This window comes from Euleptes europaea, chromosome 8 (assembly GCF_029931775.1).
Source record: "Euleptes europaea isolate rEulEur1 chromosome 8, rEulEur1.hap1, whole genome shotgun sequence".
Taxonomy (NCBI): Eukaryota; Metazoa; Chordata; class Lepidosauria; order Squamata; family Sphaerodactylidae; genus Euleptes; species Euleptes europaea.
The window spans coordinates 78,356,093-78,373,080 of record NC_079319.1 but is presented as its reverse complement, the minus strand read 5'-3'; the positions used below and the strand labels follow the sequence as shown (position 1 = coordinate 78,373,080).

Genomic DNA, 16,988 nt, shown 5'->3' with positions numbered 1-16,988 from the left:
TCACCCTAAAATCACACGGGGGGGGGGAAAATGTATTTTACCAACTTTTCTGCTCCACATGGAGCCTCTGTGTACATGGAGCAGTAAAATTGGCAAAACAATTCCTCCCCCCACATGGTTTTCATGCAAGAAAACTGCTTGGGGGGCGGGAGGGAGGCAGGAGCCCTTTCCCCACCATGGTGCCATGCCTAGCCGTTTGGGCTCTCCTTTTTTTTTTTTTTTTTGAAAGAAGCAATTCTTCACAGCTGCTGTGTGGCTGCGTGGAACATGGGCACAAGTGAAAAAAGGTAACTTCTAATTTAGCTTTGACTTGTGAGTAAACATATAATAGGGGTCCCCCCCACCCGAGAGACAGGTATTTCTAGATTTTAAAGAGAGTATAACATTATATTAAGTGTGAAAAGTCACGATTAAGCTGCAAAACACTCTTCTATGGAGAAACAGGCATAATCGAAATACTTGCTGCAATACGTGATCTCAAGATCCTTTCCATGCTTCATTTATGGCATTTTTCCAATATACTTAGAGTACTTTAACATGGAATTTCCTTGAGCTTCCTGTCTCAGTAGAAAGATAGGGGGATTGCTACTTTTTTCTGGCAGAACTCTTTTAACTGCCTCCAAATTTAATTGTGAAATATTTCCAAATTCACTTCTAGTGTTAACAGAAGGGAACCTTGGGTACTTACCGTGAAGGTCCTTTCTTCTCTGAGGTAAGGAGAGCATCTTGTAAAGACGGGTGATTCCTTCCGGTTCCTTGGGATAGGCAGGATGTAAATAAACAAACTTCCGGTTTCCGGTCTGGGATCGCCCCCATTTTCAGTTTCAATACTTTCCGAGCTAGTGGATTAGTAAGAATTAAGGAGGCTTGCCGTGTTATGACGGCGGTCATTACGGAATGGAAGTATACTGGAGCCAATGACTTTAACACTTTATTTATCATTTAACCATTTAGTAACAGGATGGGGCCATCTGGGGGCCCCTTCGAGGCTAACATAACTTAACTCAACTGAAGCTGCAAGTGACACCCACGTTGGTGACCTGGTCACTTCCTGACCATGTGCTTGGGCCAGTATGAGAGTGCTCCATCTTCGCCCGGGTGGGCCAAGATGCTCTCCTTACCTCAGAGAAGAAAGGACCTTCACGGTAAGTACCCAAGGTTCCCTTCTCTCTCTGAGGGGGAGAGCATCTTGTAAAGACGGGATGTCCAAGAGCTTGGCGTCTCCAGGGTGGGTTAGCGTTCGTCCACTACGTGCTGGAGCACTCTGCGTCCAAAAGCTGCGTCCGCCGAAGCATAGGCATTGAGGCGATAGTGTCTCACGAAGGTCGATATGGAGGACCACGTGGCTGCCTTACATATTTCTTCGACCGTGGCCTGCTTGTCGAAGGCTGCCGAGGTGGCCGCGCTTCGAATGGAATGCGCCGTGATGCCCTGTGGGATAGGTACGCCGGCGGCTCTGTAGGCCTCTATGATGCAGGAACGTAGTGTGCGACTGATGGATGGTCGGGAGAGCCGCTTGCCTTTGCTGGCTCCTGACATTGAAATGAATAGGAAGTCTGTTTTCCTGATCGGAGCCGTGCGCTCCAGGTATATGCGTAGAGCGCGGACCATGTCTAAGGTGTGCCATTCTTTCTCCCTGTCGTGACCTGGTTGTGGGCAGAAGGATGGCAGGTGGATCTCCTGCTGTCTGTGGAAGGTAGAGTCCACCTTAGGAATAAAGGTGGGGTCAGTTCTGAGGACCACCTTGTCGTGGTGGAAAATGCACAGTCCCTCCCTCATCGAGAGGGCCCCCAGCTCGGAGACCCTACGCGCCGATGTGACTGCTGTGAGGAATAAAGTCTTGAGTCGAAGGTACTTTAGAGTGACCGTCGCCAACGGTTCGAATGGAGGGCCCGTCAAGGCTGACAAGACGACATGGAGCCGCCATGATGGAAAGCGGTGCAAGACTGGAGGAGACGTCTGAGAGATCCCCTTGAGGAAGGATTTGACATGGGGATGCTTCGTGGTGGTGTATCCCTCCAGGCAGGGATGGACCGTGGCGATAGCGGCTAGTTGTCTACGCAGGGTGGACGTCTTGAGACCTTGTTGTACTCCGTCCTGCAGGAAGCGCAATAGTTGTGCCGTGGACGGCTTCATGGGATCTTCCTTTTTGCGGCGGCACCATCTGACAAAGGCCTTCCAGGAGGCGTTGTAAATTCTCCGGGTGGAGGGTCGCCTGGCTTCCAGTATGGTATTGACGATATTGAGCTGGTATCCGTGGCTCAAAAGCCGCTGCCTTTCAATAGCCAAGCGGTCAGTTTCAACCATTCTGGTTCCGGGTGCCGTACCGGTCCCTGTTGCAGCATGTCCCGAGATGTGGGTATTCGCCAGGGCTCCTGTAGGGATAGTTCCCTCAGCGTGGAGTACCATGGTCTGCGCGGCCAATCTGGTGCTATAAACAGGACCGTCGCTCGTTCCTGCTGAATCTTCCTCAGTGCCTTGGGTATGATGGGAAGAGGCGGGAAGGCGTACAGGAAGTCCTGAGGCCAGGGCGAGAGCAGTGCATCTACCTGCTCTGCTTCCCTGTGGGCATACCTGGTGTAAAAGCGGGAGGTTTTGTGGTTCGTCGGTGAGGCAAAAAGATCCACTGCTGGCACACCGTAACGTTGCACTAAGAGGTGAAACACCCGGTCGTCCAATGACCACTCGCCCTCGTCCAGCGTCTGGCGGCTGAGCCAATCGGCCTGAAGGTTGAGCTTGCCTTGTATATGCTCCGCTCTGATTGACAGAAGGTGCTTCTCTGCCCAAGAGAGAATTCGGGTCGCCTCTCCTTGTAGTGAGGAGGACCTGGATCCTCCCTGCTTGTTCAGGTGGGCCTTGGCGGAGATGTTGTCCGTCCGCACCAGAACATGGTGACCTGCAATACTTGGCTGGAATCGTAGGAGTGCCCTGTGGATTGCTCGTATTTCCAGGCGGTTGATGTGCATGGTCTTTTCCCGAGGCGACCATGTGCCCTGGGCCACCTGATGGTTCAGGGTAGCCCCCCATCCTTCCAGGCTGGCGTCCGTGAAGATCTGCATCAGGGAGTCGATGATGTATGGTTGCCCCTGTTGTAAGGTCGAGGTCTGGGACCACCAGAGAAGGCTCAGCTTGGTGGCCGCCGGGAGGGTTAGACGAATGTTCTTCTTTTGGAGAATTTGATGTTGGTAAGGTTTGAGAAACCATTGTAGTGGTCGTGCGTGGAATCTGGCCCACGTGATCGTGCCGATGCAGGAGACCATCAGCCCCTGAAGCCGAACCAGAGCTGACAGCCCCACAGACCTTGATCCCCGCAAGTGTTTGGCTAGATGAGATAGCTTGGTTGCCTTGTCCCTTGGTAGGGTTAAGGTATTGGTTTTGGTGTTGATCCACACGCCAAGGTGTTGAATTCTCTGTGATGGGGAAATGTTGCTTTTGGCTCTGTTGATGAGGAATCCGTGGTCGCTCAGTACCTGGAGAACTCTGGCGGTGTGACGACTGGCTGTGTCCGCCGTAGGCGCACAGATCAGGATGTCGTCTAGATACGGGTGGACGTGTATCCCTTCTCTCCTCAAGAGCGCTATCAGTGTGACGAGGACCTTGGAGAACACTCGAGGAGCTGGGGAGAGTCCAAAGGGGAGTGCCCTGAATTGGAAGTGAAGGTCCCCGAAGGCAAAGCGAAGGAAACGGCGGTGGTCCACGTGTATGGGAATATGCAGGTATGCTTCTGTCAGATCTATCGACGACAGGAACATCCCGGGTCGCAGCGCTTCCACGATGGATCTCAGGGTTTCCATGCGGAAGTGTTTGGTTCGCACAAACTCGTTTACAAACTGTAAATCTAGTATGGCCCTCCAGTCCCCGTTCTTCTTGGGAACTGTAAAAAAGACAGAGTAGACCCCTGAGAATCTCTCTGAAGTTGGCACGTGTTCGATGGCCAGTATTTGCAGAAGATGATGAATGGCCGTCATCGTCCTGGTGCGTTTGTCGCGTGCGTGCGGAGTGGGAGACGGAATGAAGCGGTCCGGTGGTAGGTGGAGAAACTCTATTCGATATCCGTGTTGAATGACTTCGCGCACCCACCGATCTGGTTGCGCCTGCTCCCATTGGCGTATGAAGAGTTTCAGTCGTCCTCCCACCGGTGCCGAGTCGCCGTCATTGTTTCTTGGGTTTGAAGTTGTGGTTCGGCTTACCCGGTCTCTGGTTGTGGAACTGGTTCGGTCTGCCGTAGCGCTGGCCCCCTCTGTTCGTTCCTCTTGCGCCGGACCACGTAGAGCGCCTGGAGTCTGCTCTAGGTCTCGCGAGTGCGTGGTAGGAACGAAAGGAAGGCGAGGGCCGGAAGTCCTTCCTGAGGCTCCCCGGCATGGCCTTCTTCCTGTCCTTGGTCTCCACTAAAATGTCTTCTAATTTGTCTCCGAAGAGCTTGCCGCCTTGGAAGGGGTAGGCTAACAGCATGGATTTGGCTCCTTGCTCCACTTGCCAGGCTCGGAGCCAAAGGGCTCGTCTGGTCACGGCGTTGGTCCCCATGGCTCTAGCTGAAAGCGTCATAGAGTCCAGAGTGGCATCCGCCAAAAAATGGACTGCCTTCATCAGTCTATTGAGACCTTCATTCGCCTTTCGTTCCTCTGTGGGGATGAGGGTGGCCAGTTTCCTTGCCCACACTATAGCTGCCCTTGCAAAGAGGGTTGCGGTCGCAGAGGCTTGGACAGCCGTGGCTAGTGCCTCATGGGTCCTGCGCGAGGCCTGGTCTGCCTTCCTGTCCAAGGGGTCTCTAAGGGATCCCATACCATCCCCTGAGATGATTCCTGGAGACTGCAGCGCCGCCACTGGACCCTCCACTACTGGCGTGTGAAGGAGCTCCATGGCGTGTGGGGCCAAGGTGTAGAGTTTGGTGATATTACGGGGAAGAGGTCTGTTACCCATGGGCTTTTCCCATTCTACTTTAAGACGGTGCTCAAAGTATTCTGGAAAAGGCACCACTTTGGATGAGGGTTGGGTGCGGGGAAAGAATTCCTTGGGTCCCCTTGGCCTGCCCTTCCCCTTCTCTCCCCCATCAGGCTCTGGAGTCTCGTTGAGGTCCAGGGCTGCAATGGCTTTACAGAGGACAGATTGATAGTCCTCTCTGCAAAAAAGCCTTGTCTGCTGCTCCTCCACGGGTTCGCCCTCCCCCTCAGAGGAGGAGAATTCACCTTCCTCTCTCTCTCCCTCATCCGAATCGTATTGGGAAGGGGAGGGGGATTCTTCGCCCTGCATTGATCCGGATGCAGTAGTGTGTTGTCGCCCCTCCCTGGCAGAAGGGGGCTTAAGGTTTCCCGCCGAGGTGCTGGTGCTGGGGCCATCTTCTCCCCCCATTTTGCCCGGGGGATAGGAGGGTTGAGTGTCCCATGAGCCCCCTTTGGCCGGGTATGTCTGTGCAGATGGCAAGCCCCCTTGGGTTGCTGGCTGCAGAAAGGGGAATTCTTCCCTGAGTACTTGCCTCATGAGGGCTAGTAGATCGCTTTGGGGACCCCCGGTGAGATGCCCTCCCAGTGTTCCGGAGTATGGGGTGGGTTGCTGGTGGGGGGAGGTTTGTAGCTCACCCATTTGGTGTGTGGGTCCGCTGGCGTCCCGTGCGCAGGCGGCCCCCTTCTGGGAGTCCCCGATGTTTCCAGCGACTGCTTGGGCTGGAGCTGCGGGGGGGGCGTCTCTGAGTTTCCTCTTCCCACCGCCCGCCCGAGAGCTGGTAGGACTGGAGGAGTCAGGCTTCTTCTTCTTCTTCTCCCGGTCCTTCTTGCGTGCGTCGTCCGGCTGCTTCCTCTTGCCGGGAATGGAGGAAGAAGCCTGGCGCCCCTGCCGCTCCGCGTTGCCACCCTTGCGGCTGCCGGAGGGCTCAGTTGGCGGCGGGGGGGGGGGCCGCGGGGACCAGCCCCTCCATAAGTTCCCCCCGCGCCAGAAACTCGTCGGGCGCGTTTGCAGCTTGCTGCGCCATGCGCCGGTTAACTTGCCAGCTGATCGCTGCGGGAGCGGTTCCCGAAGCCTGTCGGTCGATCCGCCCGGACCACGTGTCCGCAATGGCGGTCGGTCGCTGTTGGTGGGTTGCGGAGCAACCTGAGATGCTGCCTTCCCACAGCGAGGCAGGAAGAAAAACTGAAAATGGGGGCGATCCCAGACCGGAAACCGGAAGTTTGTTTATTTACATCCTGCCTATCCCAAGGAACCGGAAGGAATCACCCGTCTTTACAAGATGCTCTCCCCCTCAGAGAGAGAATACCGATTTACAGGCACAACATATCCAAGAGCATGCACTGACATTACCCTACTACTGAGGTATCCTCCAGTTCTCTACTGTTTTCTAGATGAAAGGTTTAGGTACTTCCCTATGTACTTGAGAGGGAAGCAGGAAGGGATGAGTCAGTGTGCGGCTCTTTCGGCCCTTTCTTACATGGATGTTTTTACGGTCCCCTACAAGAAAAGGCTATGCTCCTGTGCCTCTGGACAAGTCGAAACCGTGGCCCATGTATTGCTACACTGTGAGCATGGCTCACCCTTACGGGAACAGATAATTGAACCCCTTTTGAAAGATTGCCCTGGTGGCATCGATAAGGAGCTAGTTAGATTTCTTTTAAATGACAGCTATCCTCAGGTTACTGCAGGGGTTGCTAGCTTCTTGGGACTTATTTTAAAAAATTGTAAACCTTGTATATGATCTAAGGAAGAGACTTGTTCGAAATTTTAAAACCTCCTTTTAACCTCAATATGTATGTATGTATGTATTTATTTTTTATGCCAATAAAGGTCTGATTTGATTTGACATGGATGTTTTTTGCCTTCCTCTGGGCATAGAGTGGGGGGTCATTGGGGGAGTGAGAGGGAGGGTAGTTGTGAATTTCCTAAGCTTGGGAAATTTCCAAATATGATTCAAAGTGGGTTTTTTTAAAGTATACAAGCATTTGGTGGTAGGAACTAGGCATAGGGATGTACTTTCTAAATTTTCTCACCTGTATTTTTAGTTGTTTTTTTTAATTTAGTAACTTTACAAATGGTCTTTGTTCACTCCACAGTAGAAAGGGATAGAAATTTTCAAACAAAATAAATAAATGCCTCTGGGCACAAGCAACATTTATGAATTGTGGATGTATCGTGTTGCATGCAAATGTGGAGGGTATGGTATGCCAGTGGAAAGGGAAATAGAATGGTACACTTGTAAACTAGTCACATATGCCTTGTATATAATGTGCAGGGACCTACTAAGATCCCTTTGACTCAGGCATTCCATGAAATACCTGATGATACAATAGTGATGACAATGCCACAAAGAAGTATTCGGAACTCTTCATTACTTAAATCCCCTGAAACGTACCTACAGCCAGTAATGCTGTTCCAGACACTTTCAGGCCATCTCTCAATTTGTGCTAAGAACTCTACCCCAATCCACTAGAGCAAAAGAAATTCTGAGATAGATATCACATCTATCAGGACCCAACACTCTTATCTGCCATGAACAAAGGCAAAGACAAAATTGCATTCTGTGCCTGCTGTCAGTTTGACTTTTCCATGGGAAGTGATAACACTACATGGACAAATAGGAACAGACACGCCACTAACTGCAGTAGGGAAATTAAGTGACAAAGGTGAACCATCTAGAAGAGTGCACACAACCTCTCCTTCTAGCATTCTCTTGAATGAGCTCTCTAATGTGTCATGGCATTATCTCCTTTGTTGCTTATTTGTGACAGCGGTCACAACACTACGGGGTTTATCCAGCCACAGTGAAGCACTTCAAACTGATTGCAACGGAGGAGAGCCATGGCTCAATGACAGAGCATCTGCTTTGCATGCAGAAGGTCCCCAGTTCGATCCCTGGCATCTCCAGTTAAAAAGGTGATATGGAAGACCTCCTCTACTTTGAGACCCTGGAGAGCCACTACCCTTGATAGACCAATGGTCTGACTTAGTATAAGGGAGTTTCATGGGAGTTAAAGAGTTTGGAACAGACTTCCTCGGGAGGTGGTAAGTGCGCCTTCCCTGGAGGTTTTTAAGCAGAGGCTAGATGGCCATCTGTCAGCAATGCTGATTGTATGACCTTAGGTAGTTCATGAGAGGGAGGGCATCTTGGGCATCTTCTGGGCATGGAGTAGGGGTCACTGGCGGTGTGTGGGGGAGGTAGTTGTGAATTTCCTGCATTGTGCAGGGGGTTGGACTAGGTGACCCTGGTGGTCCCTTCCAACTCTATGATTCTGTGATTCTAAGCATGTCCTGTATTTTCCCATTGAAATCAAAGGGCCTTGGAAGTCTACATTGTGCCGCGTTCAACTCAGGCTGAAGACAGAGAAGAGTTTGCAAGAGAGATGAAAGTAGTATGAGAACCACCACTTTCCTAATTCCTCTCATATCAAACAGGTCTTGAAGACCCTGCAAAAAAGGTTTACCAGATGCAACAGTGGGATGATTGTACACATCACAAGAAATGGCTTCTATCTCAAGTAGCCTTCAGTTCTCTAGAGCAGGGGTCGGCAAACTCATTAGTCAAAAGAGCCAAATATCAACAGTACAACGATTGAGATTTCTTTTGAGAGCCAAATTTCTTAGACTTAAACTATATAGGTAGGTTCACTGTTTATTAACTTAATAAACTTTAATTAAAGTTTTAAGTCTTAATCAAACTATAGGAACACTGAATAAAACTTGATATCATACTTAATAGTGATCTTATTTATTGATAAAAATTAAATTGTAAGTCCTTGCCATTTCCCCCTCCCCGTCCGGAGTCCTCGTCTGGAGGCCTGGTCTACCGCCATAAAAGCCTATTGGTAGACCTGGCCTTTGGCTGAGTCCCATTGGGAAGCCAGGTCTACCCATTGGCTTTCTTGGCAGTAGACCTGGCCTCCAGAGGCCCATAGAAGCCAATTGGTAGACCTGGCCTCTGAAGGAGTACTTTTCCCCCTCCTCGGAGTCCAGGTCTACCGACAAGAAAGCCAGTGGGTAGACATGGCCTCCCAATGGGACTCAGCCGGAGGCCAGGTCTACCAAAGGAAGCCCGCCCCGCCCAGTCGCTGATAGGCGGGGGGGGGGCGGGCCAGGAACCGCTGAGCCGCCCGCCCAGCAATCGCGCGGCTAGAGGGGAGGGGAGGCTTTAGCCTCCCAACCATTGAGGGCAAGGGAAAGGGGGACCCGGCCATTCTACACGGTGGGGGGGGGGAGAGAGTGCGCCCGCTTGCCTGCTCTCTCGCACTCTCTCTCTCTCAGGCGCACTGGCTCCGCAGCCCGGCTGCCGGCGCGAGTGGGCGCGAGAACAGGGGCTCCAAACCAAGTTCGGAGAGCCGCACTCAACGGGCCAAAGAGCCGCATGCGGCTTGGGAGCTGCGGTTTGCCGACCCCTGCTCTAGGGGAAAGCAAATCAATTATCTCTAGCCTTGGTTTTCAAGGAAGCACAGCATGGGGCAGTGGTAAAGGAGACCAGCCCTTCCTTGTTATCCCAAGATACTTGGTACATAAAGCAACAAAGAGATCACTTGGAATGAAAAAGAGAATGGATGAAAAAGAGTTTGTCTGACCTATTGTCTTAAGGGAAAAAATGCTGTAATGACATTTTTAACACAGTAGCTGAATATGCAAAAAGCCAGATGGTGGTTTCTTAGCTAGCTCAATATGTATACTTATTTTGTGTGTATACAAGAAAATAATTTCAAACAATGCTAACTTTAAAAAGTATCCCATTAAACAGAGCTTCTGCCTGCAATACCGACCTACTATAAGAGTTAGGCATAACCTCCTTCCCTGACATTTTGGTTGGCTCCGCCTCCTGTGGCAGCCATTTTGTGGTTGTGCCCACCACCACGTGTCAGAATTCCAGAGGTACCCTCAGGGTGGAAAGAGTTGGGGACCCCTGCATAAGACTGACCCTTGACCCTAAGGTTTCTTCCAAGACCCTTCAAACGTACTTTATCCGCAGCCGTGAGCCGCGTCCAAGGTTTGTCTGCCCGTCTGTCGTAGTCCTGAGCATCTGCCACCTCCACATAATCGCTGAAGCGGATGAGGATTTTCCTCTCACGAAGCTCTTCCACCGTTGGCCTTTGACTCAGCTGTAGAAGCAAGGCAGAACAGTGTACCCAAAACATCATGCTTCCCAAAAGCTCTGTGCCAATTTCTTACATTGAGAAAAATGTTAAAAAGAAATACAACTTTATTTGCAAGTTACATTTAAGTATCCAGTATGAGAAAAAGAACAACTGTATCTAACTATTAGATGGAAGAGATATCGTGTGATGTGTACCCTATGAGAGATGCCCACTATTATAAGGCATTAATTGAATATACCAGAGAACTACAGAAGGGGCTATTTTTATTTCACAGCATCATCCAGTGCATCATCCAAAAGACACTGAAGGGTGAAAGATATAAGCAAGGGCCCATAGTAGCACCTTCACACTGGCATACCATATAGGTGCACACATCTTTGTAAGAGATGCCTGCTAAGTACCATCTCTGCTCAACTGTAGAAATGGGGAAATTTACCTCCTTTACTAGGCTTTCGGGGCTGCTTCTTTTCTTTGCTGTTTCTGTACAAAATTGGGCATTTATTTGCTTTCATTGTTGGAGTTCATGTTGCTTTTTTATGGTATGCTTTTTTGTACATTTTGAACATTGCCACTACTGGTAGAGAAATGATGCATCAATATTAAAAATTAATAAAACGGCATCATTCCAGTATCCTGACTTGATGACCCATCTGCAGACTGTTCAGTGTCATAGAGAAACACACAAAGGAGTGACTGACCAGTGCAATGAGGCCTTTTGATGTTCAGTGCTTCCCACTATACATACCGAAACATGTGCAGGTTTAAGTTAAACAATGCACATACTCCAATATAAGTCTGAGCAAGAAATGTATAAAACATGGCCAAAACTCTGTGTAAAACAAATGAGTTAAAGATGAACTATTAAAGACGGAGCAGTTCCTTCTGGTTTTTGTGGTATAAAGGTGGTACAGCCCATTATTTTAATGAGTCTGTTTCATAATAAAAATAATTGTGTGTTGTCAAGTTGCAACTGATTCATGGTGGCCCCAGGGCCATGGGGTTTTTAAGGCAAGAGATTTGCAGAGGTGGGTTGCTATTGCCTTCCTCTGCATAGCAACCCAGTCTTCCTTGGTGGTCTCCCTTCCAAGTGCTAACGGTGGTTGACCCTGCTTAGCTTCCAAGCTTTGATGAGAAAGGGCTGCTCAGGCTACTGCCTGTTTCATAGGGATGAAGTATGAAAAGCTAAACATTATTGTATGTCCATAGGGTTGCCAGCTCTGGGTTGGGAAATGCCTGGAGATTTTGGAGGTAGAACTTGAGGAGGGCAGGGTTTGGGGAGGGAAGGGCCTTCAATGGGGTATAATGCCATAGAGTCCACCTTCCAAAGTGGCCATTTTCTCCAAGTAAAATGATCTCTGTAGCCTGGAGATTGGTTGTAATAGTGGGAGATCTCCAGCCACCATCTGGAGGCTGGCAACCCTATATGTCCACATGGTGCTATCCACATCAAACATTAGTGCGCACTGCACAAACATTCAGTCAGTAAAGTTTGATGAGGCCCTCCCTCTCCTTTCCACAGATTCAGCCATCTACCATCAGCTTCTCTCTTGGGCTGAATGACAAAGTTTACAGTTCTCTCTATGGTTTGTGTAGTATGGTAGAACCTCTTGCATGGTCAGGCAGATTGAAAAGTTTAGATCCTGGCTCGATGTGTTCTGGTATGGATACCGGGAAGTACTGAACCTACAAAAATCTTTGGACTCCAACTATTATGAGCCCGCTTGCAAACTTGCCCTGTGTCGTGGCCTGAGGATGTATTAAATTGGGATACCATTTACACAGTGCCTGTTACCTTTGAAATCCAGACATTGCTGAACTAAGGAGTGCACATTTTCATCTCTGCTGCGGCTCCCACAGCAGTCTAAGATGTCTATTTATATTTTATGCAGCCCTAAACAAAATAAGCAACATACCTCTTGAAACCTGGCATTAAACATATAAGTGGGATTAAAAGCCAGGGAAAGTGGACCTTCCGTCCTTCACTCATAATAATGCAGCCTTCCCCCCAAAACCCAGCATAAATTAAGGATGAAGTGTCAGTGTTATCAATGAAATTCAAAGCTTTTGACAGTTACATATTCTGGATACTATTTAAATGTATCCTTTTAAAAATGCTCTATTTATATTTTTACTATGACAAGCGATCAAAGTAGGAAATCGTGTAAGCCAAAAATAGACTTTTCAACATGATGCAAACTTCACAGTGATGACTACTACCAACATATTATTTGTTTCAGGGAATAAGAAAAAGGATATGCTTCATTACAGGAAAGAAAAAAAAAACCACTTCACTTTGCTTCCCCCCCTGACCGAACAATTATATCCTGCCTTTTTGTTGAATAAAACCTGGTCTCAAATCTTTTGATTCTCTGGAGTACTTTAACTAGGATTGCCAACAGGGCTGGAGAAAAATGTCCTGCTCCTTTAATAGAGGGTTAACGTGTGGAAGCCCTGACCTGGATAGCCCAGACTAGCCTGATCATGTCAGCTCTCGGAAGCTAAGCAGGTTCAACCCTGGCAAGTATTTGGATGGGACACCTCCAAGGAATACCAGGGTCGGGACGTGGAGCAGGCAATGGCAAACTACCTCCGAATGTCTCTTGACTTGAAAACTCTACGGAGTCAACATACGTCAGCTGTGACTTGACGGCCAGTTGAAGCTTTTCATGGCATGGAGGTAAATAATACTACTGGGTAAACAACATCCCATTAAGTCTCTATTGTAAGGACAGGGGGAGGTCTTATGTTGCTTCAACTCTGCTCTAGAGGAGACCATGATTGTCATCAAGTATTATGAGAAGGGCTCCATCACAGCAGAAGGGAGGGACGTTCACCAAGAAGACGGTGACAAATATAGCCTCAGATGCTATACCTTGTTTCCACTTTTGCTCCCTGCACCCATTGTTGAGGTGGTCCTCTGTTGTGGAGCACATGTTCCTCTGCGGCTAGATACTCCTGCTCACACAAGACCAATAACTTTCAAGGAGGTGAAATGTTCCTAGTGCAAGAGGAACATGGTTTGCTATGCAAGACCATCTTCACAGGAGAAGTGACTACACAATAAATTGAAAGAAGGTATAGGAACCAAGTAATAATGTTTAACGCGGACCACTATCCACACTGCGAAGTGAGGGATCATCCAGAAACAAATGAAGGGAGCTGCCTGCCAAAGCCGCATCCTTTTGAGGAACCACAAAAATGTCTCCCCAGTGGAAGAAACTCTGAGTTTCTCTGATCAAGTTGCTAATCTACGAAGGCTACATTATTAACTAGCTTTTCTGTGCCATGGCACCCAATGTTTGGCTGCATGGAATGAACATTCCAGAAAAGCGTCTCTCATGTTCTGCCATTAAAAGCCTTTAATATGCACAAGGGCCTTGGGAGATAAAGTAAACTAGGGGCGGCTGCTAAAGTTCTTTGCAGAGCGCAGGTCTAACTGGGCAAGGCTGAGAGCTGGGAGGGGAAGGCAAAGGTAGGGTGAGTTGAGAACTTAATACACTCACTGAGCATTTGTCTGCCCTTTGGCCTTCTGCATATTTTAGCCTTTGATTCCTCTGTGAATTAGGGTGTAGCAGTGAGCTCTGCCTGGAGCCATCCTATCTAGAGCAGAGATGGGGCGTACAAGCAAGAACTGATGCATCATAGCTGTGCTTGGTACATTATCTGTCTGTAAATATTAATAGAACAAGGTACAGGCAGAAGTACTTTCTTTGCTGCTGCTACAGGTACATCCAGGAATGTTATGCATGGCTATTTCCCTCGCAGTCACCCCCCTTTAACCAGCATCCAGAAAACATGGGCGAAACGTGTGGAAACATGTGGGGAGAGCGAGGCAACCTCTGACGGTCGGAAATGGCATGCATAATCAAAACAAAGCCTTGAAGTAGTCGGAGGGTGACCACTGTGGCGGGAATATTTATAATTTGGCTTAAGAAGAACAACTCTCTGTACCTTCTATATCTTAATACTATAACCTGTAGTTTAAACAGCCACAGGAAGCCTCTAAAGGACCTTAGCTCCAAAACCAGGCCCCTGACCTAGAGGCCATAGGAAATTGCATTACTAAGAGTTAACCAACCAAAGAACATTAAGGTGCCTAGAAATTATGTTCAGGGGTAACAAGGTCACGTAGATGGGCAGCAAAGTGCCTGCTTACGCAGTGAGGAAATTGTTTATGAACACAGGGTAACGGATGAGCAGATGGCTGTCAGAGACCTGGACATGGCAAACTTATTATGAAACAAAATATTCCCAAACAACTTATAGCCATGATTTGTGAAAACTCATCTCCTGACTAATTTGGCAGGAGGGGGCCATTTGAGACCTCTCTCACACAGTTCAACCTATAAAAGGCTTTCAAAGAGCCCAGCCCGTCGTCCTTCTAAGAGAAAGACCCATTTCTGTCTCTTCCTTGGAACGACCTCAGAGATCTCTGTCTGTCTGTCTGTCAGTGTGTGTGCTGTCATATATATATTCAGTTAAGTATTGCTTTCTCTCTTTGCTTTATATTTCCTTGAAAGTATAATAAAGCTGCATGATTTACTTTATACGTTTGGTGTACTGTTTTAAGAGTGTTTAGTGTGCAAGATCTATCTTTTCCTATCAAACTCTCTAGCTCCTGCTCTGGTAAGTAGCAAGCGGAGAGACTCTAAGTAGCAGGCAGAGAAGACCAAATAAATAAAAGAGCTCAAGGGAGAGAACTTGAAAAATTCTCCCAACAACCGCGAGGGAAACAGCCATGCATAAAAGGCCCCGTTCTTTTCCTGTATAATTGTGGCTTATCTAAAAATGTAATTTTTTTAAGGCTAGAAATTTCCAATATGCAGCTGGCTATTTTGTAGCAAACAACTGCTATATTTCTCAGCTCTTCTGGATAAGAAACAGATTTGTAGGATCAAAGTCTCTTAAACTAAGCAAAATGTGCCATCAAATCACAACGGATTTGTAGCAACCCCATGAATTCCACCTCATGGCGTTTTCAAGACAAGAGATGAACAGAGGTGGTTTACTATTACCTTCCTCTGCATAGCAACCCTTGCCTTCATGGGTAGTCTCCCATCCAAGTATGAACCCTGGTTAGCTTCCCAGCACTGACAAGATCAGGCCAGCCTGGGCTATTAGAGCTGCGTCTGAAATCTCTTATGATTATGATAAAGCTCTGCTGATTCCATTTCAGTGAGCAAATTTCCAATTTTTAAAAGTAAGCCAATGTCTATGCTAAAACACCACATTTGCAAAACAGGGCAGAACAATACGGTCTTACATAGCTGCAGCTCAGGAATATAAAACATTATTCTGGCAAATTGCTTGTAGGAAGAATGAGGCGTGGTCTGAAAGGCTGTAAAGTTTCCGGGTATTTCAGTTATGAATATGACCGCTAGCAAGGGGGTGATGTGACCCACTGCAATATCATTCCATTGATCTACCAAATAACCTGAAACACCAAAGGCTGTTTTCTAGGGGAATTCAGAGTCAAATAACAAAAACCTCCTACCTATTTGTGTTAGGTGTGGGGGAAGGGCAAGAAGCTCATGTGTGCCTTAAAAGGGGGTAGGATACAATACGGTGAATCTCGTACCCCTCCACACCCCTTCCTTCTTGGATGAGCATTGCAATTTATCCAAATAAGCAGCTGCTCCTATTGTCTCATCTAATTTCTTATCCTCTGACTAGTCACACCTGTCTTAAGATCCCATTATTTCTAACACTTCGTGCTGATCTGAACCAAGAACAGGTTAAAAAAAAAGAACACGACTGAACTGCAAGTTATTCCCTAGTAGGGTTTTCAAGGCAAGAGACTTTCAGAGGTGGTTTTGCCATTGCCTGCCTCTGCATAGCGACCCTGGACTTCCTTGGCGGTCTCCCATCCAAGTACTAACCAGGGCTGATCCTGCTTAGCTTCTGAGATCTGACGAGATCAGGCTAGCCTGGGCCATCCAGGTCAGGGCCCTTCCCTAGCATAGTCTTGCTTTATAAAGAGAGGAGTTGTATATTGTGACCTGACAGGCATGTGACATATCCCCTCACCCATTTTTGAGGACTTAAGCTGTTTATTGAACTTCTGGCAGGTTACCCTGCATGACTGATGGGATAACATGATGTGCATGGTCCTCTTTTACTTATTTGAATGTTTCAGCCATTGTCGAAGGCTTTCACGGTCAGAGTTCATTGGTTCTTGTAGGTTATCCGGGCTGTGTATCCGTGGTCTTGGTATTTTCTTTCCTGACGTTTCGCCAGCAGCTGTGGCAGGCATCTTCAGAGGAATAACACTGAAGGACAGTGTCTCTCAGTGTCAAGTGCGTAGGAAGAGTAATATATAGTCAGAAAGGGGTTGGGTTGAACTGAATCATTGTCCTGCAAAAAGTATCAAAGGTAATGTGCTAATCATTGTCCTGTAAGTATCAAGATAATGTGCTAATGAGGGTGTGGTATGTTAATATGGAACCATTGTATCCTGAAGTGATCTGTTAATGTGTGAAATCCAAAGCTAATCTGCATGGCTATTGTTGAATGTTGTCTTTGTTAGTCTGGAGGTTTTCAGGACAGGAAGCCAAGCTTTATTCATTCTTAAACTCTCTTCTTTTCTGTTAAAGTTGGCTTCTCTGTGCAATCTGACAAAATAGTTGGTAGAATTGTCCAGTCTTTCAGTGTCTTGGAATAAGACCCTGTGTCCTGTTTGTGTCAGTCCATGTTCAGCCACTGCTGATTTCTCAGGTTGGCCAAGTCTGCAGTATCTTTCATGTTCTTTTATCCTTGTTTGTATGCTGTGTTTTGTTGTCCCGATGTAAACTTGTCCACAGCTGCAAGGTATACGATATACTCCTGCAGAGGTGAGGGGGTCTCTTTTGTCTTTTGCTGATCGTAGCATCAGTTGTATTTTCTTGGTGGGTTTAAACACAGTTTGTAGGTTATGTGTTTTCAAAAGTTTCTCCA

The 16,988-nt window shown here is 47.9% G+C and overlaps 1 protein-coding gene across 4 annotated transcripts in view; it reads right to left on the bottom strand.

The window, feature by feature from the left end:
- PHACTR1 (phosphatase and actin regulator 1) overlaps window positions 1-16,988 on the bottom strand; it is a 373,767-nt gene that overhangs the window by 13,397 nt on the left and 343,382 nt on the right. For all 4 annotated transcript variants that reach the window (XM_056854193.1, XM_056854194.1, XM_056854195.1 and 1 more), the window contains one exon: window positions 9,918-10,058. In XM_056854193.1, the coding sequence (XP_056710171.1) occupies window positions 9,918-10,058 (141 nt within the window). The remainder of the gene's footprint in view (window positions 1-9,917; window positions 10,059-16,988) is intronic.